This window comes from Mustela lutreola, chromosome 9 (assembly GCF_030435805.1).
Source record: "Mustela lutreola isolate mMusLut2 chromosome 9, mMusLut2.pri, whole genome shotgun sequence".
Lineage (NCBI taxonomy): Eukaryota > Metazoa > Chordata > Mammalia > Carnivora > Mustelidae > Mustela > Mustela lutreola.
In genome coordinates this window covers 43,001,092-43,023,246 of record NC_081298.1, presented here as the reverse complement: position 1 = coordinate 43,023,246, position 22,155 = coordinate 43,001,092, and the positions used below count along the sequence as shown (strand labels likewise).

Genomic DNA, 22,155 nt, shown 5'->3' with positions numbered 1-22,155 from the left:
TCAGAACATGGCCAATGAGGAACCTATTTTATTACAGATGTGCCCACTGCCTGGCCCCCCGCCCATCTGACCCCTTTGCTCGCTTCTGTCAAGAATGTGGCTCTCCTGTCCCACCCATATTTGGCTGTCGTCTCCCACCCCCAGAAGGAGCTCAGGTGAGTAGCAGAATCTTCAAAAACTTCTTTCATTGGTTTATCTGATTTTTAGTAGCCACAGTAGCATTCATGATCCCCAAACACAAATACTTGTTGAAAAAATTACTGGCAGATTAATCTTATTGTCCAGTCTCTTACTTTAGAATGGAAAACCTTGTTTGTGATGCCATTTCTTTCAGTGGCCTTAAAAAAGCACAGGCTGAAAAGGATACTGAAATTTTACTGTTTCAGTGATATGTGCATGGATAAATATCTATGTCCTACTTGCATGATATTCAGTTTATTTATTTATTTTTTATTTTTTTTTAAAGATTTTATTCATTTATTTGACAGACAGAAATCACAAGTAGGCGGAGAGGCAGGCAGAGAGAGAGAGGAGGAAGCAGGCTCCCCGATGAGCAGAGAGCCCGATGCGGGGCTTGATCCCAGAACCCTGGGATCATGACCTGAGCCGAAGGCAGAGGCTTTAACCCACTGAGCCACCCAGGCGCCCCTGATATTCAGTTTATAACCTGTGTACCGTAATATTTCTTTTCTAGAAATAAATGGAGAGAAGTACTAATTACAAGTCTTTGTATCCTTAAGATACATCATTCTGTCCAAAGATGCTCTTGGTATAACCCATAGATGGATCAATTAAAAAATTTTGGCTGTTAAGTATAGATAATAATTGGTACTAGCCTACTAAAGAGTTTGTAGTTAGAAAAGATACTCAACTTACTAAAAATCAAAACCTTTGCCAAAATGTGTTATCTTTTGTGCATTTGAAACTTGGGGAGTTTTTTGGAGTAGGGTTTGCAAAATGAAATAAAAGGATCTATGATGTTGACTGAAAGATAACCATCTTTAAAAAGGTAGTCACTAAAAAAAAGCCACTAATCCAGTGAGTTTAAGTCTAGAGTTCTAGAATTGAGTTATATCTTCAAGCAAAAGGTGAGAATCTAAATAGATATCTTTTTTACAATTTATTCCAACATATTGCTCAAGATTGTTGTAGAAGTTAATTTAATTTACTATAAAATACCTTGAACTTCATAAAGAAGATAATACAGCAAATAAAACATGAACAGGTCTCAGCAGTTTGGATTTTCCCTGCTTATATTCATTCGTTGGTACAGTGTCAAAGATATTTTTTACTTGCCTGAGAACAGATTTTCAAAGACTTTATTTATTATTTTAGAGAGAGAGATAATGTGAGCAGGGGATGGGACCAGAGAGAGAGAGAGAGAAAGAATCCTAAATAGACTCTGCTGAGCACAGAGCCCGATGTGGGGCTTGATCCCAGAAACCTGAGATCACAACACAAGTTGAAACCAAGAGTCAGTTGCTCAACCAACTGTGCAACCCAGGTGCCCTGGAAAACAGATTTTCAGAACTTTCTTTGTTCCTTTAGGGAGGAAAGGTCATCAAAGATTATACATATTTTATTATTTATTTAATTTTTTGTTTAAGATTTTATTTATTTATTTGACAGACAGAGATCACAAACAGGCAGAGAGGCAGGCAGAGAGAGAGGAGGAAGCAGGCTCCCTGCTGAGCAGAGAGCTATTTATTTATTTTTAAAGATTTTATTTACTTATTTGACAAAGAGAGACATGACAAGTAGGCAGAGAGGCAGGCAGAGAGAGGGGGAAGCAGGCTTCCCACTGAGCAGAGAGCCCGATATGGGGCTCAATCCCAGGACCCTGAGATTATGACCTGAGTTAAAGGCAGAGGCTTAACCCACTGAGCCACCCAGGCACCCCAATATTTTATTTATTTTTTAAAGATTTTATTTATTTATTTGACCAAGAGAGCACAAGCAGGGGGAGCAGCAGGCATAGAGGGAGAAGCAGACTCCCTGCTCAGCTTGATCCTAGGACCCTGGGATCATGACTTGAACCAAAGGCAGACTTTAACCAACTGAGCCACCTAGGTGCCCTTGCTTTAAAATATGAATATTTTAAATGACAAAGTTTGAAACATCTATACTGTCCCCAAAATAATATTTGTTAATATGCTATAATATATAAACAGATTTAGGGATGCCTGGGTGGTTCAGTGGGTTAAGCCTCTGCCTTCGGCTCAGGTCATGGTCCCAGGGTCCTGGGATCGAGCCCCACTTCAGGCTCTCTGCTCAGCGGGGAGCCTGCTTCCCTCTCTCTATCTCTCTGTCTACCTCTCTGCCTACTTGTGATCTCTCTCTGTCAAATAAATAAATAAAATCTTTTTAAAAATAAAAAAAATATATATATAAACAGATTTGTAATTTAAACTCTTTATTTGCTACTTATTGTGTCCTGCTCTCAGCTGGATTTCTGGGATTCAAAGGGGTGGAGCCTACTCGTAGGATCCTAGACCCCAAACACTCAGAGTCTTGTTAGACAGATGAAGAAGTGCACCTTAGCTCCAGATCCACCCTTCATTGCCCTGTCTCATGGGTCTTCGAGCTGGACCCTTTAAACTGTGCCAGCTAGCTAGATGTTAATTTTTGTTAGTAGAGAAACCTTGCTGCTGGAGGGACACTGCAGGATAACGGGCTTGGGTTTTCTTCCTGGTTCTGATACGCTTTCGTCTCTTTGTGCTTTGATGGTGCTCAACTAACCTGCAGGAGCCCAGTTGTTTGCCAGCCAGTTTTAACAGCATGCCTGCACATGGCTCCCCAGAAGGAGATTTCCAAACAGGTTTCACTGGACCCAATTGTTTGCTTTTTGCTTGCCAGTTCAAGTCTGCGTCACCCCAGTTAAACTTCTCTGCTACCCAATGGTCAACAGCCATACTCCTTTTCCTCCCCATTTATTTATCTTTTCTGTAATATATATTATATATATATCACAACTATATATGTTATAAACTGAAAATGCAGTGTTACATGATCTTATGTCATTTAAAGATGAGAAAAAATGTTTATGTACTCATTTATATTTACTCACATATTTATTAAATCTGGTCTCTAATTTTTTCATTTCTTTCCTGTCAACTCAGGTTATCATCTAGTGTCACTTATTTTCAGCCTGGTGGACTTCCTTTACTAAAGGCACATCTGCTTGCCATTTCTCTCTCTCTTTGTTTATTGAAAATATTTATTTTGCATTCTCTTCTGAAGGATAGTTTTACTGGATGTAGAATTCTTGATTGAAAGGATTTACTTATTTATTTGAGAGAGAGGGGAGGGAGGGGCAGAGGGAGAGGGAGAATCTCAAGTAGACTCCCTGCTGAGCATGGACACCTGATGTGGGACTCTTATCTTCCAAACCTGAGCCAAAACCAAGAGTTGGATATTTAACCAGCTGAGCCACCCAGGTGCCCCTTGTTTGACAGTTATTTTAAATTTCAGTCCTTTGAATACATTATTCCCCTACCTCTGACCTGCATGGTTTTTGATGTACGTGATAGGTAATTTTTTCTCTTGCTACTTTTAAGACTTTTCTCTGTCTCTGACATTCAATAATTTGATTATTAGTATACTAAGTGTGGATCTCTTTCTGTTTCTCTTTCTTGGAATTGATTTTCTTGGAGCTATGGATTCATGTTTTTCTTAAGTTTCTGGCTATTATTTCCTCACATTCTTTTTTTGCCTTTTCTTCCCTCTCCTTTCCTTCTAGGATTCCTGTTACATGTATGTTGATATGTTTTATGTTGTCCCACAGGTGTTTGATGGTTTGTTTATTTTCTTCCATCCTTTTTCTCTCTGTTCTTCAGATTGGAACATTTCTATTGGACATATTCATGTTCACTAATTCTTTCTTCTGTCATCTCTGATCTGCTATTGAGTCCCTCTGGGAAATTTTTTTCCCCCATTTCAGTTATTTTAATTTTAAAAATTTAATTTTCATCTTAATTTTGGGGCACTTGGGCTGCTCAGTCAATTAAGCATCTGCCTTCCACTCAAGTCATGGTTCTAGAGTCCTGGGATCGAGCCCTGCATTGGGCTCCTTGCTCAGCCAGGAGCCTGCTTCTCCCTCTGCCTGCTGCCCCCCCCCCCAGCTTGTGCTTGTGCGCATGCTCTCTCTCTCTCTGTCTCTCTGTCAAGTAAATATATAAAATCTTTAAAAACCATAATAAACTCCAGGTTTTTGTATGGTTCTTTTTAAAAAATAATTTCTGTGTCTTTATTGAGAGTCCTTATTTTTTGGATCACCATCATACTTTCTTTATCTTTTAAACATGGTTTCCTTGAGGGATGCCTGGATGGCTCAGTTGGTTAATCGGCTGCCTTCAGCTCAGGTCATGATCCCAGGTCCCAGGATTGAGTCCCACATCAGGCTCCTTGCTCAGCAGGGAGCCTGCTTCTCCCTCTGCCTGCTCTGCCTGCCTCTCCCCATACTTATGCTCTTTCTCACTCTCTCTCCGACAATTAAATAAATAAAATATTTTAAAAACAAACAAACAAACAAACAAACAAACAAACATGGTTTCCTTGAGTTCTTTGGACATTTTTATAATAGCTGTTTTGAAATCTTTGTAAATCCAACATTTGGGGATACTATATCTATCAACTGTTTTTTTTCTCCCTGAGTATAGGTCACACTTTCTTGTTTTTCATATGCTTCATAATTTTTTTTCTTTGATTCTAGACACGTTTTTTTAAAGATTTTATTGATGGTAGAGATCACAAGTAGGCAGAGAGATAGGCACAGGGGAAGGGGGAAGCAGGCTCCCTATGGAGCAGAGAGCCCAATGTGGGGCTCAATCTCAGGACTTTTGAGATCATGACCTGAGCTGAAGGCAGAGGCTTACCCCACTGAGCCACCCAGGTGCCCCGATTCTGGACATGTTAGATGATATGTTGTAACAACTCTAGATTCTGACTTTTTTTCATAGTGTTGTTTTTCTTTTTCTTTTTTTTTTCTGCTGTTTTTATTGTTAATTACTGGGATTAATTTTTTTCTTATGTTTGTCTCCCCTGAAATGTGTGGCCACTGATAACAGGTTTTTTGTTCTTGTTTTTTTTTTTTAATAGATAATTTTTTATTTTTTTATTAACCTATAATATATTATTATGTTCTTGTTTTTATTTTTAAGTCTGGGGACTCCCTGGGTCTGCATAGCTTAGTGCTCAAATGAAGATTGGCCAGAAGTTGTACCCAAATACCTTGGTCCAGTAAGGCTTCCGCTCTCTGCTAATGGATCTGTGGGGCTGGACCGAATGTTCAAGCTTCAGGCTATTTTCAAGTCTGCCTCAGCTTTTACTTTATACTGAACTCCTTTGCATCTCCATGTGTAGCCTCCATCAGCCAGAGGTGTGTGAGTGGCTTATGCCCACTGTGGTTTATGCTATACATGTGCATATCTTCCAGTCAACTAAAGATATGTGGGGAGCTATGTGGGGAGCTTATCAAGCTCCCTATATTTGACTTACCTCCTGGAACTTTGTGTTAAATCCCTGGCTAGTTGCCTCAAACAGGACAATGATTTCAGGCATAATTATAGAGCCACTGGCCCTCTCTGTTTGCTGGCCACTGAGATTGTCATCTTAACAGTGCTCCAAATCAAGGGAGCCCTCCCCAGCAGCAGCTATGAAGCTACTGGTTTTCACAGCCTGCCCTGCCCCAGTGAAGCTCTCACACTGAGAGAGCTGAAGGAGGATGGGAACATTCTCAAGCAGGAACCACATAGATTCGTGTTCTTTTTTTTTTTTTTTTAATAGATTTTATTTATTTATTTGACAGAGAGAGATCACAAGTAGGCAGAGAGGCAGGCAGACAGAGACAGAAGCAGGCTCCCTGCCAAGCAGAGAGCCTGATACGGGACTCGATCCCAGGACCCTGAGATCATGACCTGAGCCGAAGGCAGCGGCTTAACCCACTGAGCCACCCAGGTGCCCCTAGACTCGTGTTCTTATCTGCAATTCACCACTTTTCAGTTTGCTGTGTACTTTTAGTGAGTTTCAGAATCTGGAATGGTTTTTTGAATCTGAAATGACAGTTTCATCCAACTTTATAATTGTTTTTCGGAGAGAGGAGTTGTGGGTTTCCTTACTCCATTGTGCTATAAGATATTTTTTCTTTTTTTTATATGTCTGTTTTCCAAAATAAACATATTCTTACAATACACAAAAATAAGAATAGGTAATTATTTTTAAAGTTTTTTTTTTTTTTTTACAAAGCTAATTAAATCTTTTTTTTTTTTTTTTAAGATTTTATTTATTTGAGAGAGAGAGGGAGGGAGAGAGAGAGAGAGAGACAAGAGCACAAACAGGGGGAGGGTCCGAGGGAGAGAGAGAAGCAGACTCCTGGCTCACTGGGGAGCCTGATGGCAGACTCGATGCCAGGACTCTGGGATCATGACCTGAGCCGAAAGCAGATGCTTAACTGACTGAGTCACCCAGGTGCCCCCCAAAAGCAAATTAAATTTTATATTTGAAGATCTACTTACACCTTCAGTTTTTGCATCCCAAGACAAATCTCTTTCTTTGTGCAGATGGGCTTATGTGCAGAGTGCGGAAACATGGTGCCCATGAACACTCCCATCTGTGTGGTGTGTGAGGCCTCTCTTACCCTACAGCTGCAGCCACAGGCCAGCCTCCGCTTGAAGGTAATGAAATGTGATTCTGTAAGAACATGAATAAAATACATAGAAAGTGACATGTAAGTCATTAAATGTCTTCAGCTGGTGGAGTTGGTGAACAATTGATAAACTTGTATCTAAACAAAATCTACTCTAATTTTTGGGAAGGCATGCTACCCAAGAACCTACCAATAGGATCTATAATTACTGAGAGATACATAGAGATGTATTCCTTGAACATAGATTTGGGCAAAATGCATACAGTTAACTTAGGGCTGGGACCCTCTTTAAGTCATTACTGAAAAAGATCTGATGATTCACGTGACTGGGGCAATTACCTCCTTATGAGACCCCCGCCTCTCACACAATGATTTGGGGCTAAAGCTAGTGTAACCACAGCTCTGCATCAAGCAGAACTTTAGCTTGATAACATACAAAATTCACTTGGAAGTGAGCTTTGAAATGCCCTACTACATTTTTCCTCACTTCATTTTGTCAGAGCTCATCATTTGGGAGATTAGAAAATTGTTCTCATCTCCCAACTACTTTGTAAGGAAAAATGTTACCCCAATAACTAAGTTTGGTCCGCTAAATTGCATAGAACCATTGAACTAGACATTGCAAATGCTCTGGGTGAGGTAGCATATGAGGGTATTGACTTTTTAAAAAAGATTTTATTTATCTGAGAGAGAGAGAGAGAGAGCATGAGAGGGTGGGGGCAGAGGGAGAAGCAAACTCCCTGCTGAGCAGAGAGCCAGACAGGGGGCTCAATCCCAGGATCCTGGGATCACAACTTGAGCCAAAGGCAGATGCTCAACAGCCTGAGCCACCCAGGCACTGAAGGGTAATGACTTTTTTAAAAAAATGTCCTCATCACAGATGTTTAGCATCTTCTTTTTTTTTTTTTTTTTTTTTTTTTTAAAGATTTTATTTATTTATTTGACAGAGAGAGATTACATGTAGGCAGAGAGGCAGGCAGAGAGAGAGAGGAGGAAGCAGGCTCCCTGCTGAGCAGAGAGCCCAATGTGGGACTCGATCCCAGGAGCCCAGGATCATGACCTGAGCTGAAGGCAGCGGCTTAACCCACTGAGCCACCCAGGCGCCCATAGCATCTTCTTTAAGGTAGTCTGATAATGGCCTCAATCTCAAGTCATCCCTATGGACATCTTTGAGTACAGTGATTATGATCTAAAATCATTTCTATCTGTGGGCCATGGTCACTGCTCTTCAAGGAAGTGAGCCATGAAATGGTGTCAGAAAGTCACCAACAGAACCATTAGAGACCTGTTGACCAGGAAGACTATTTACTGGACCTAAAAGAGGAAGGTAGACTGCCACTTTGACTGTGTTGATTATCTCAGAAGAGAGAAGGCAGGGGAGGGTGTTTTTAGGGTTTTAGTACTACACTTGGGTGATTTTTTTTTTTAAAGATTTTATTTATTTATTTGACAGACAGAGATCACAAGTAGGCAGAGAGGCAGGCAGAGAGAGAGAGAGAGGGAAGCAGGCTTCCTGCGGAGCAGAGAGCCCGATGCGGGGCTCGATCCCAGGACCCTGAGATCATGACCTGAGCCGAAGGCAGCAGCCCAAACCACTGAGCCACCCAGGTGCCCCTTGGGTGATTTTTTTAAAAGGGAGTTTGACAAGCATGAACCCTAAGGTCAGTTATGGACTTTGGGTGATAATGATGTGTCTCTGTGGGTTCACTGGTTGTACCGAGTGTACCATCCTGGTGTGGGGTATCAGCAGTGGGGGAGGTTGTATGTGCGTGGGAACAGGAAGTAAGTATATGGGAACTCCCTGTAATTTCTGCTCAGTTTTGATATAAACCTTATACCACTCCAAAAAAATGAAGTTTATTAGTTAAAAAAAATTTAAAAGGGAGTTTTGCAAGGCAGGCTTGAGGGTCGAGTTAGTTTGGGTCAGGCTAAGTTATGATATGCTAGTTTTTTTTTTTTTTTTAAAGATTTTATTTATTTATTTGACAGCGAGAGATCACAAGTAGGCAGAGAGGCAGGCAGAGAGAGAGGAAGGGAAGGAAGCAGGCTCCCTGCCGAGCAGAGAGCCCGACGCGGGACTCGATCCCAGGACCCTGAGATCATGACCTGAGCCGAAGGCAGCGGCTTAACCCACTGAGCCACCCAGGCGCCCCTGATATGCTAGTTTTAAAAATAGTTTATTTAAATAAAAATTTTAAATATTTAAATAAAATTTTAATAATTTATTTAAGTTAAAAATTTTAGCCACTGTGTGGCTCAGTCGGTTAAGCATCTGACTCTTGATTTTGGATCAGGTCATGATCTCAGGGTTGTGAGATTGAACCCCGCTTCAGGTTGTATGCTGGGTGTGGAGTCTCCTTAAGATTCCCTCTCTCTCCTTGCCCCCACCCCCACTTGCTCTCTCTCTCAAAATAAATAAATAAAAATTTTATATATTTAAGGTGATGATGTTTTAATATATATGTACATAGTGAAATGATTACTATATTCAAGCTAATTAACATATCCCTCTTTGTATGGTGGAAATTTGCTGAGAGTAGATTTTAGGTGTTTTCACTACACATGTATGCACGCACATGTGCGTGCGCACACACACACACACACACAGAACTGTTAATGATGTGGGAGTATATTAATTTTGGATTGTGGGACCTGCCAGTGTGAGGATCCTGAAGTAAGCTGTTGGACTAAATAAGTAAGCAGCCTTATTGGTTTTCAGTCTTTCCAGAATATTTCCTGAAGCAAACAGCTTTTATTTATTTATTTTTTAATAATATTTACTTGAGAGAGAGACAGTAAGAGAGAGCATGAACGAGGAGAAGGTCAGAGAGAGAAGCAGACTCCCCATGGAGCTGGGAGTCCGATGCGGGACTCGATCCCGGGACTCCAGGATCATGACCTGAGCCGAAGGCAGTCGTCCAACCAACTGAGCCACCCAGGCGTCCCAGCTTTTATTATTTTTGTTTGATCTCGGTATTTCTTTAACATAGGGACAGGGAATTTGATTCACTCTCAATGAGTATCTGAGAGTCACCAAAACTTTTCTGAGTCTCCAGGAAGACCACAACCCTAAATCTCACAGAAAGGCTCTGGCAATCACAGATTATGCTACAGAGACTAAGCAACTTTGAAGAATGCTGAACCAGCGAGTGTCAGGATCCACTAGGAGCAAGTCTGTGATTCTCTGCCATTTTCAATATCAGTCAGTTGGCCATTTGCACTTTAGGAGTTCTTTGAGTTGCAAGAACTAGAGTGAAATTAATCAGCCTTGGAAAGACCAGGGACTTCATAGCCTACCTAGTGGCATTGGAACTACAGTCCTGGGAGTTGGACTTTCTTTTGATTGTTGTCGTTGCCTCTACAGCTTCAGAACACACTGTCAGTTTCAGGACACCTGGAAAATGTAGGCACTGGAGGAAAAAGGAATATTTGAGTGTCACCAGTCGTTGATAAATGAAGGGCTAGTATCCTGATAGTGCAGGAAGGTCCAACGACTGAACAGGTGTTAGCAAACCTTTAATAGCTCATCTCTAGTTGGAGTACTTTAACACTCCTTCCTTCCTTCCTTCCTTCTTCCTGCCTTCCTTCCTCTCTGTATTGCTACTTATCCTTAGTTTCCTAACTTGGAAAGTTGTACTCACCATTTATTTTCTAAGACAGTCTTCTCATTTTTGCATTTCTGACTAAGAAACTACAGAGCAAACCTAAATTCATTAGCATGAAGTCTTATAGGCAGTTTACAAGATGACTTGTAAACACACAGGTAGCTTTTTGCTAGTCCTGGGCTTTTCTGTTTATTGCTCAAGCCATGAGATGGAGAGCCTACCATCATATTTCCCGCTGGGGAAAAAAAAAGAAAGTAAAAAACTCATACATAATCAGTGCAAAATTCTTTATTTGCCTTCCCGAGGCCAAATGAATACCTGTTTTCAGTTTGTTTGTTCATTTTGGGTTGTTTCTTTTAAAACGATTTTCATTTGTCTAACACTGTGTTATAATCATTCCTAAACCAATCCAATTTCAGGGTCTTGGTGCTAAAATAAAGTCCATATCTGACTGATTGAAATGACTGCTTGATGATTTCTTTGCACAGTTGTTTGCTCAGAGAAAAATGTGTTTCTGGTTCCTTGTTTTCAAGGAGAAAGTAGTCTGCCGCACCTGTGGCACAGGGAATCCAGCTCACCTGAAATACTGTGTCACCTGTGAGGGGGCCCTGCCTTCATCTCAGGAGGTAAGTTGACAGCATGGGCCAGGCCTCTGTTTGGTGGGTGCTCAAAGTCCAGTGTCAATAATAATGAAGAGGGGTGCCTGGGTGGCTCAGTCGGTTAAGCGTCTGCCTTCAGCTCGGGTCATGATCCCAGGGGTCTGGGATTGAGCCCCATATCAGGCTCCCTGCTCAACAGGGAGCCTGCTTCTCCTTCTCCTCCCCACTCCTGTTCTCTCTCACTATCTGTCTCTTTCTCTCTCTCTCTCTGTCAAATAAAATCTTCAATAATGAAGAAATATAATCTGCAGAGGAGGAAAGAAGTAGGATGTTGGAGAGAGACACGGAAGGCAACATTTCTAAATATGGAGAGGACTTTATATATTCACCAATACAAAACTGTTTTCAAAGTCTTAACTCCAGGGGGATTCAATAAAATCAGCAATTTCTTTTTTTTTTTTAAGATTTTATTTATTTTGTTTGACAGAGAGATTACAAGTAGGCAGAGAGGCAGGCAGAGAGAGAGGAGGAAGCAGGCTCCCTAACAAGCGGAGAGCCCAATGCGAGACTCGACCCCAGGACCCTGAGATCATGACCTGAGCCAAAGGCAGAGGCTTTAACCCACTGAGCCACCCAGGTGCTCCTAAAATCAGCAATTTCTTACAATTTCCTTTGATAACTTTGCCTGGAAGGCTGATGGCAGCTAGTGGAGAAGTAGACCCCCTTGTATTTCATTCATGGTCATGTATATCTACGCTGACTATGCCATGCTGTTTTTTGAAATCAAGAACATGTGGGTACCCACTTCTGGATTTTCTACCAGTCTATTCTGAGTATTTATAGTGAAGGAATAGGAGTACATGCAATTGAAATTGATGTTATTACCTGTCAGGGACGTAGTGGTTTCTGGGTCTCACCTATCAGCAAAACTGTTTCAGGAACAATTACAAAATTGAATTTGTTTTCCATATTTGATTTCTCTTTGAATGGTATATCATAGTTTGGATGTCACAATAAGAGTATATACCATTGAAGTGCCAAAGAAGTAACAGTGTGTAGTCAGTCTGATAGCTTATGTCTTTTCTTTGTTTAATGGCATTAATATGAATGGAATAAAATACCTTTTCTTTCTGTAAAGCAATGTTATATTTTAAAAAATTCACTTGAACAATAGAGGCATTCATTTTTTTTTTAAGATTCCTTTTTTTTTTTTTTTAGTTTGGGCTAGTGTGCACAAATGGGGGTAGGGAGCGGGGGGCCAGGAGGAGGAGTGGAGGGGGAAGGAGAAAAAAGGGGGAAAGAATCTCAAGAATGCTCTGAGTGCATAGCCGGATGCAGGGCTCAGTCTGTCTCACAGCAGTGGGATCACGACCTCATCCAAAATCAAGAGTTGGATGCTTAACCAACTGACCCACCCAGGTGCCCTGAATAGTAGATGCATTTAAATAAAAGAGCTGAAGACTTTCTATTTAGAAACCCAGGTCAGCAAGTTTTATATCAAAACCCTATTGTAGCAGGAGGATATATTTGAAATTTAAGTCTGAAGCAAAAGGGTGCAAAGCATTTCTCTCTTGATTTGTCCCAACGAGTCTCACTCTTTCACAGAAATGGGGTAAGGGATAAGTATTTACAAACATAGATCTTCGTTCTATCTTTCTGGATAGATGTCTGTTTTAGAATAATGAAACTGCCCATGAAGTGAAACAGGATATAGCTAAGCAAATAAAGTTGACTAAAATATCAGTTCTGGAGGAAAAAATGGTCCTTTGAAAATGTCTTCCCTAGTGTGCATGTTCTTAATATTGTATGTGGGATATGTGGCATTTCTCACTTATAGCATTGATTCATTGATTAATTCCGTAACTATTTGCATGACTCTAATATGCCAAGGTACAAGGTACTGTGTTAGTGGGGGAACAATGTGAAGTGTAGTCCTTTCTCCTAAAGAAATCAGGGTCTATGGCGCCTGGGTGGCTCAGTTGGTTAAGCAACTGCCTTTGGCTCAGGTCATGATCCTGGGGTCCAGGGATTGAGTCCTGCATCAGGCTCCCAGCTCCATGGGGAGTCTGCTTCTCCCTCTGACCTTCTCCCCCTCATGTTCTCTCTCACTCTCTCTTTCAAATAAATAAAGTCTTGGGGCACCTGGGTGGCTCAGTGGGTTGAAGCCTCTGCTTTCAGATCAGGTCATGATCTCAGGGTCCTGGGATCGAGCCCCGTATCGGGCTCTCTGCTCAGCAGGGAGCCTGCCTTCCTTCCTCTCTCTGCCTGCCTCTCTGCCTACTTGTGATCTCTGTCAAATAAATTTAAAAAAAAAAATTTTTTTTTTTAATTCAAATAAATAAAGTCTTAAAAAAAAAAAATCAGGGTCTAGTGGAAAGCAAGAGAAAGAAGGGAAGCTGACATATGGAGCCTGACCCTGTGCTAAGCATCCCTCCATACTTAGTTGCCCTGAGCCATCTGAACACCACCTACAGACCTGTGGAGAGGCTCTTGCATTGAAGAGGTTGCATGAGGTCATAGATATAATCAGATGGCCTGGGGTCAAATTGTAGGTCTCGCCTTCTCTGTGCCTCAGTTTCTAATCTCTGTAAAACAGGTGACAATGGCACCTGCCTCACAGGTCTGTCCTGTGGTTTGATGTGAGGTTAGAGGGACTGTGCTCAGCACTACGTGCCTGCACAGTAGGTGCCACAATAATTCTTTTCATGTGTCAGGGGTAGAAAATAAATTCACATTTCCAGACAAAAACCAGAGCCCTAAAGGAAAGAAGAGAAACCTCAATTGTGACATTCTGCCTACATTCTTGCTTATAAATATCGTTATGGTAAATCAGTGGTAGGCTTGCTACCTTCAGTATTGAAGATACTGAGGAATATCAAGATGTGTGAGGAACCAGTTTTATCAACTTGCGGAATGTGTCTTCCTTGTACGAATTTATTAATTGGTGAAGTTCATCACAGTTTTACTCTCTGGGGCAAAAAATACCTTATTCCAAGGCTTGCATTAATTTGGGGCTGGATTCAGAGGGAGATTGCAGAATATAGTATTGATCTGTCTATTGATAAATGCCATTGTGTTCCCCAGCACATGCATGGTGGAGAGAAACCCCCTTCTCCGCCCACTCAGAAAGGGGAGACCATTTCCTGCTCCAAGTGTGGTCGCAGGAATCGCAGGGAAGCTTGCTTCTGTGACTGGTGTGGAGCCAAGGTGGGTATTTTAAATCTGAGCTTCTTGGTGCCGAGGCCTCACCTCTCTAGAGAGAGCCAGGCTCCCCCCATCTCCCTTGCAGAAATCACTTCTTGGGATTTGAGTACTAGCACCTATTTAGGTAAGAATCTGGAGACAGAGATAATTAATTCTCTAGAATTAAGAAAGCTCTGTTGTTGCTGTTTTGCCTTGCATTTCTTTGAGGTTAAACTCTTTCGATTATTTACTGACTCTTGGTATTTCTTCTTTTATGAATTATCTACTTACCTTTTCTAAAAAATATTTTTAAACTTATTTTAGTAAAAGAGAGAGAGAGCGCTCATTCAAGTGGGGGGAGGGCAGAGGGAGAATCTTCAAGCAGACTCCCCATTGAGTGTGGAATCTGCCATGGAGTTCAATCCCAAGACCCCAAGATCATGACCTGAGCTGAAACAAAGAGCCAGACGCTTAACCCACTGAGCCACCCAGGTGCCCCTTCCCTTTTTTTTTTTTTTTTTTAAAGATTTTATTTATTTATTTGACAGAGATCTCAAATAGGCAGAGAGGCAGGCAGAGAGAAAGGGGGAAGCAGGCTCCCTGCTGAGCAGAGTCTGATGTGGGGTTCCATCCCAGGACCCAGGGATCATGACCTGAGCCAAAGGCAGAGGTTTTAACCCACTGAGCCACCCAGGCGCCCGCCCCTTACCTTTTTAATGAAACACTCAAAGTCATGTTTTTGAATAAGTATTGCACATAAACAATAGAGCAAATTTCCTGTAAAGAGTTAATCTCCCTTCTCATCCTGGGCCCACAGAACCTATCCCCAGAAGCCAGAGTTACCTAGTGTGTGAGTGTTCTTTGAGCCATTCAGTGCATTAATAAGTAAACTAGTAGTTTCATACAGACACTAATTCTGTTCCTTTCAGCTAGCAATGTGCCTCATTAGTAACCTCATTCTTTTCAGTGGCTTCATAATAGACCACCATCTGCATGTACCATGATACATTTAGGCCATCCCCTCTTGCCAGACATTTAGATTGTTTCTAGTTACTTTGTCTAAAACCACAATCCTGCAGGGAATGATCTTAAATAAACTTCTTTGTGTACTTGCCCATCTGTAGGATAAGTTCTAGAAGGTGGACTTTCAGAGTCAGAGGTATAGGCATATGTTATTTTGATGGCTTGGGATTGTATGGTATGACAATAATTTATGCGGAAAAATTAGGACTCTAATATTTATCAAAGTGTGGAAATATTTTCTGTCCTCTAGCCAGGCATCTCTGTTTTCTACTCTGTTTGCCCCAAATGTGGGGCCAGCAATCACCGATCTGCCCAATTCTGTGGTTCCTGTGGTATTTATGTGACGTCCTTGGCAAGACTTAACCTGGACAACAGCCTGGTCCTAGCCACTGGAGGACTTGGCCCTTTTCCTCAGGTGAGAGACCTCCACTGTAGGAAGCACTGGTACTGGGGGACAAGCTTAAGGTTCTGAATTTTTTCCTCTACCTTGTGGATGAACCTGGGGAAGAAGAGCCAAAATATGTAGACCTTTACTTTGGATTTTCAACTAGATGTGTAAATTCGATCAGTTTAGGTTTTAAACACTGGAGTGATTTCAGAATTCAAAGATTTATTTGTAGAAGATTGAGGTTTAATTGCATTTGCAAAACTTCTAATATAAATAATGTAAATCAATACAATAGCATGAAGGAGAAGTGGATTTAAAATGCATTTTATTTTTAAGATTTTATTTATTTGTTTGAGACAGAGAAAGAGAAGCACAAGTGGTGGGTTGGCAGGGGGAAGGGCAGAGGGAGAAGCAGACTCCCCACTGAACAGGTTGTCCAACACTGAGCTTAGTCCCAGGACCCTGATATTATGACCTGAGTGTACTGCAGACACTTAACTGACTGAGCCGCCCAGGCACTCTGAGTCAGACATACTTGCCACGAATTTCATGTAGCATACCAGGAACTTTACTCCTGCTCTTTTATATTTTAGAAAACTTTCAGCAGATATATGAAATTACTTTTGCCATTTATAACAATAGTGTACAATTTAAGGAATATCTTATAAGATTATCTTCAGAAGGACTTAATCTCTAACCAGCTTGGTGTTATCCTTTTATAAATTTCTCTAAGCTAAATAAAAGCTTTTCAGTTTTCTTTTTAGTTCTTCATTAGAAGAATTTGAAGATTGATGATAGTTATTAGAGAGAATGCCCATGCATTCAGCAACTTTGCATCCCTTTTTAGGGAGTTCTGGCCTTCATAACCCAGACTGAGACTTATAGATCCTGGGACTGCAAATAGCCCACATGGAATAGTCCCATAAGCTAATGAGACAAAAAGGTTCTTTCCTCAAGACACTTCACTGTGATCTTTTGGAAATTGATTGTAATATACTGATTTTGTTAGAAAGACATTTTCTTCCTTCTACCAGAAAAATTGTCCTAATAAATATGCAGACATATAATGCCCACCAGGTGTGTTGTATCCCTTTAGATGCAGTGAAGTTGTACAGTGCACAAACTACGTAACCTTACATGATGGTCCTCTCAAGACCCCACACCCAGATGCAGAAGCATTTCAGAGAAAATACTGATGATTAGTGGTTGGATGAGTAGTTAAGCCTATATTCTATTGGATTGTAGAACTGATAAATTAGATTTCTTTCAGGCCTCAGGCAGCAAAGCAGAGAATATCAGTTCGGTTGATTGGCTGAATCTGAGATAGTAAATGGCCAAACAGATGAGGCTGGCTATATGGATCAGGCTGGGAGTCGCCAGGAGAGAAAGAAACAAGGAAGGTGAGGCAAGGGCTGAAAACCTCTTTTTAGTTTCTTGGAGATATTTTTACTTCTGATTAGAATTCTTTCCTATTAGTAATATGAAGAATTAATTCAAATATATTCTAATATTTTATGTTTTCTGCCTTGCTCATAGCCCCGATCTGCCTGGCAGTCTCTAAATGTTCCTTTACCCAGACCTGATGCTGGGACTCAGAAGGATGTGGGCACACAGACTGCTGGCCTGTTCTACCCATCTGGCACGCTACTAGCCAAAAAGGAACAGGAAATGGCTTCTCAGAAGCAGAGGCAGAAGATGAGCGGCCATAAACCTCTCCTCACAGCCATCAGCCCAGGAAGAGGTGAGGGAAATGTACACCTTCTCATCAGTAAGAACTCCCTCTTGGAAAGAAAATTGCCTTTTTTCTTCCTTTAGATTTATTTCTATACTTAAGGAGTAAATTCCATTGTTTTTCTTTAGGTAATTTCCCTCATATTATAGCTCTTAAACTTTAAGGATTCTGATATTTTTATTTTTATTTTTTCCAATTTTAAAAAATATTTTATTTATTTATTTGATAGAGACACAGTGAGAGAGGGAACACAAGCAGAGGGAGTAGGAGAGGGAGAAACAGGCTCCCTGCAGAGCAGGAAGCCTGATGCAGGGCTCAATCCTAGTACTCTGGGATCATGACCTGAGCCGAATGCAGACACTTAACACATAAGCCACCCAGGTACCCCTATTCTTTTTTTCAATGTTTTAAAAAAGATTTTATTTATTTATTTGAGAGAGAGGGAGAGAGAGAGAGAGAAGGGTAGGGGCAGAGGGGGAAGAGAGAATCCACGAGCAGACTGCCCGCTGAGCATGGAGCCTGACATGGGGCTCAGTTCCAGGACCCTGAGATTATGACCAGAGCCAAAATCCAGAGCCATCTGTGCCATCCAGATGCTCCAGTAATCTGATGTTTTGACTTGTAGCTCCATTGTATAGTCTGTAAATCAAATAGCATGTATAGGTGGCTATTATTGCAGTAGAAATGTTAGCCTGTGTCATTATTTCTATCTACCATTATCTTTCTCTTTTTACCATTCTAAAATTCACATAACAAAATTCACCATTTTAGCCATTTTAAAGTGTAGAGTTCAGTGCTATTTAGTCCGTTAGGAGCAGTATAGAAGCATCACCACTCTATTTGTCGAGAATGTTTTAATTGCCCCAAAAGTAGACCCAGTATTCATTTTGCAAACATGCCCTACATCTCCTCTCCCAGGGGCCTGGCAAGTACAAATCTACTTTCTGTTTTGATGGGTTTGCCTATTCTGGACATTTCCTATAAATGCATCTCCTGCCTGTACTTGAGAAACCAGAAATCCAGACTCATGCAAAAATCTTCCAAACGTTAAGTGGTGCTGATGTGTGAATTCAAATGTGTTTTCAACCCTATGCATGCTGCACAGGGGCACAAGGGAGCTTTCTGGAGCAATGGAAGTGTCCTTCATACTCTTTGGGATATATACACTCACTGAAACTCGAACTGTACACTTGAAAGTTATATCTCAATATGGTTAATTTATTTATTCTTAAAGACTTTTAGAGAGAGAGCGTGACAGCACAGGGCAGGGGGACAGAGAGAGAGAGGGAGAAGCAGACTTCTTGCTGAGCAGAGAGCCTGATGAGGGACTTGATCCCAGGACCCTGAGATCATGACCTAAGCCGAAGGCAGACGCTTAACTGACTGAGCCACCCAGGTGCCCCTCAATATGATTAATTTGAAAAGAAAAAAAGAAAAAGACCCCATATGTGGCCATCAAAATACATTCTTTTGAGATTCTCTACTCTTCTATGATCAGTCATGTGTGAAAAATAAACCTGGGAGCAAAGCTGGAACTTATTCTGTACCTAGTTGAGGTTCAGTAAGTGAAAACCATCACAAAGTTTGGCAAAGAAAAATAATCTGAGAATTCTTGTTGCACAGGAACATTTTTCTTTCTTGGCTTCAGAAGAGTTATCCACAAGGATGGGTTTCTCTTTTTCTTTAGGATACTGGAGAAAACAGTTGGATCATATCTCTGCCCACCTCAGGTCTTATGCTCAGAACAACCCTGAATTCCGGGCCTTGATCGCAGAACCCAGAATGGGAAAGGTGGGTGAACTCTGGATGGAATCTCCACTCCAGAGAGTCCCGTGGGAACAGGCTGCAGGTCCCCTCCACTTACATCATCTGAGACTGCACTTTGCTTGGCTCTTTCCCAATTCCTGTACTGCTTTCCACACTTCTATACGGTCCTCCCCTGCAAACACTGCCTTAGCAAATCACTTGCACACGAGCCTTGCCTCTGAGTCTGCTTCTGGGCACCTAAGATAGTAAATTGTGAAAATTCCATGCTTTTAGATGCCACAAGCTATGGAGATTCTGGGGTTCAGAGCTAAAAAACCCAGAAGAGTTTAGTCTAGCCAAATTGTGCACTTAAATCCAGTCTATATTAGCAGCAATAGTAATCATACAAATTGCAATTTCCCAATACACTCACTATGTGTTCATCTGTCCCTAGTGCTCATAACAAACTTATAAGGTAGGAATATTACTTTGGCAGCAGTGTTTTGTTTTTGTTTTTGTTTTAAATGGCCACAAATTCATCGGTAGTCTTCCCTTCAAAGAGTGGAGTCACTGTCTTCTTACCTCAAATGTAGGTGGGCTTGTGGAATTTAGGCTTACAGAGTGGTAGCAGTGATGCTGTGGGACTTCCAAGGTGTGGTCTTGTGAGGCCACACTGATTCCTCTCCTACTGGGCAGACTCTCTTCCAACACTCCTTCTTGGAGCCCAGCCACCCTGCCGTGAGAAACCCAAGCCCCATGGACTGGTGACATGGTGGTGTACCCCTCTGCAGCCATAGCTGAACCCAGTCCTTGAGTCATCTTGGCTCAAGAGCCAGGCAGATGAGTGATGAGATCCAAGGTCATTCCAGCCTCCAAACATGCAGCCACTTCTAGCTATTTGAGTTTTCCCAGCTGAGATGTCAGACAAATAGAGCAAAGACAGTCCCTGCTGTGCCCTGTTGGAAGCCATGAACTTCATAAAATGGTTGTTGTTTAGTGCCACTAAGTTTGAGGTGGTTTTTTTTTACACTGCAGTATATAATCTGAACAAGCCTTATTTGACACTCAGGAAAATTGGCTCAGAGAAGTTTGGTGACCTGCCCAGGACTGCACTGATGGGTCTTGGGGGATTCAAGATTTGAAGGAGGTCTGTCTAGCATTATACCACAAAGCTCTGTGAGATCTCTTCTGTTTGTATGACACTAGAAAGGAACCTTGGAAAATCAGCCTGTTTGATCCTCTGCCACCAAATAGGCCAACATTGAAGCTATTTATTGTCAAGTATTGCTTGGTTTCCTTTGATGATCTATTTTGGTGGTTTATTCATTCTTTGGCCTAATCCAGGGGTCTGTAAACTATGGTGTGTGGGGCAAATCAGGCCTGCCACCCAGTTTTGTAAATCAAAATTTTTTAAGATTTTATTTATTTGGCACAGAGAGAGAGAGAGAGAGCACAAGCAGGGGGAGAAGCAGGCTTCCCACTGAGCAAGAAGACCAATGTGGGGCTCAGTCCCAGGACCGTGGGATCATGACCCAAGCCGAAGGCAGCCGCTTAACCAACTGAGCCACCCAGGTGCCCTGTAAATCAGGTTTTATTGGACCAAAGCTCGTTCATTTACTTATTGTCCATAACTGCTTTTGTGCTGCAGTGACAATGGTCACATAGCCCACAAAACCTAAAATATTTTCTGTCTGATCCTTAAAGCATTTGCTGACCCCTGTGTGGTTGAAATTCTTCCAGCTGCTTAAATAGAGAAGTTTGCTCAACTATGATACTTGGCCCTTGATTGCCAAGGCCTGGCCCCTCAGGACACCCAGCTGATGATATCCAGCCAGGTGGATTGATTAGATGTAAAGTATGTCTCTTTAGAGAATATAAATTTGGGTCTGGCTTTCTTATCCAGTCTGGGAGTCTCTGCTCTTTGATGGGAACATTAATTTTGTTCATTTACAATTAATGGAATCGTAGCTGTGGCTGGATTTGTGTCTGTTACTTCGCTACTTACGCCCTGTTTTACTTAGCTTTTGTTCCTTTGTTTTTCTTTTCTTGTCTTCTTTTGAGTTTATTAAATATTTGATTAAATTTACAGTTTAACATTTCAGGATTTCTTGACTGTTGCTCAGGACATCAAGTGCTATGTGCGTGGTTGTGAATTCTCTCGAATGTTTTTTTAAAAGCTCATCTCCGCTACTGTCCATGAAGATGGCTATCAAGTTAGCATCCGGCTGAATTATATTCAAGTATCCAACAAGGTGAATAAAACCTTTAGAAGCTGTTCATTTGAAAATTGACCAAACCAGAAAATTGTAACTTACACTATCGAAATACTTCTGTGTAATGCATAGAAGGCATAAATTGCAAATGTTATAAAACTTGACTAAAGGCCAGTAATTTCATAGAAATAGATAAGTAACTGCACCAAATCTCGGAGAAGCCAAGTTTTAGGCACATAAAGATGTAGTAAGAACAGAAATTATTACCCACTCAGTCGGTCCTGTGGTTCTCAGGCTTATTTATACTCACTGAAGTCTGAGTATAGGTGGAAGATGGACAGATATGTTTGCTGGTATGTACTTTCACCTATTTGCCTATAACAAATAAACCAAACTTTGTGGCTCTGCCTCCCTTGATCTACGCTCTTACATGGTGACTGGAACTTTGCTACTGCGCCCATAGTGTGTGACAAACACTGACTGATTCATACCAGTAGCTGTAGTTTCATTGGACAAGAAGTCAGAATATACAAAAGAATAAGGAATGGATTGAGAAGACTGGTAAAGAAGGTAAGGAAAAGCATAGTGATCAATATTTATCAGGTCCTGGCCATGTCCACAACAGGGGACTCGCGGTGTCTTTAAAATGAGGACAGACACGTGGGCTCTTCCTAATTCAGAGGCTGGGAGAATGCAGTCTATGGACACACATGAAAGTGTTTTGAAGTCAAGCACTAAATGCAGTGTTTTCAGTTGTGTGGCTGCAGAAGAGCTTGGGTCAGGGAGGTACTTGAGGAGAAGGGGAGTGAGGGACATGAGACAATGCAAGGAAAGGGGCTGAGTGGTCTGAATAAAGTCCAGCTTCAACTTGATCCATGAGGAGCTCTAAATGTGACTTGCACCATGAAGTTGTCCCAGTTGATGCAAGAAAAGGAGAGATATAACCTCTAGAGCAAGGCAGTACCCACCTGTATAGGCAGCTGGCCAGCTCTGAGGTGTTAGCAGCTGAGAGGGATACACTAA

The 22,155-nt window shown here is 41.5% G+C and overlaps 1 protein-coding gene across 4 annotated transcripts in view; it reads left to right on the top strand.

Moving 5' to 3' along the window:
- DZANK1 (double zinc ribbon and ankyrin repeat domains 1) overlaps positions 1-22,155 on the top strand; it is a 64,970-nt gene that overhangs the window by 33,050 nt on the left and 9,765 nt on the right. For 3 of the 4 annotated variants that reach the window (XM_059134129.1, XM_059134130.1, XM_059134133.1), the window contains 8 exons: positions 38-155; positions 6,558-6,671; positions 10,782-10,874; positions 13,932-14,054; positions 15,304-15,468; positions 16,978-17,182; positions 18,861-18,964; positions 21,097-21,171. In XM_059134129.1, the coding sequence (XP_058990112.1) occupies positions 38-155; positions 6,558-6,671; positions 10,782-10,874; positions 13,932-14,054; positions 15,304-15,468; positions 16,978-17,182; positions 18,861-18,964; positions 21,097-21,171 (997 nt within the window). The remainder of the gene's footprint in view (positions 1-37; positions 156-6,557; positions 6,672-10,781; positions 10,875-13,931; positions 14,055-15,303; positions 15,469-16,977; positions 17,183-18,860; positions 18,965-21,096; positions 21,172-22,155) is intronic. The other variant, XM_059134131.1, reaches the window with a different exon arrangement.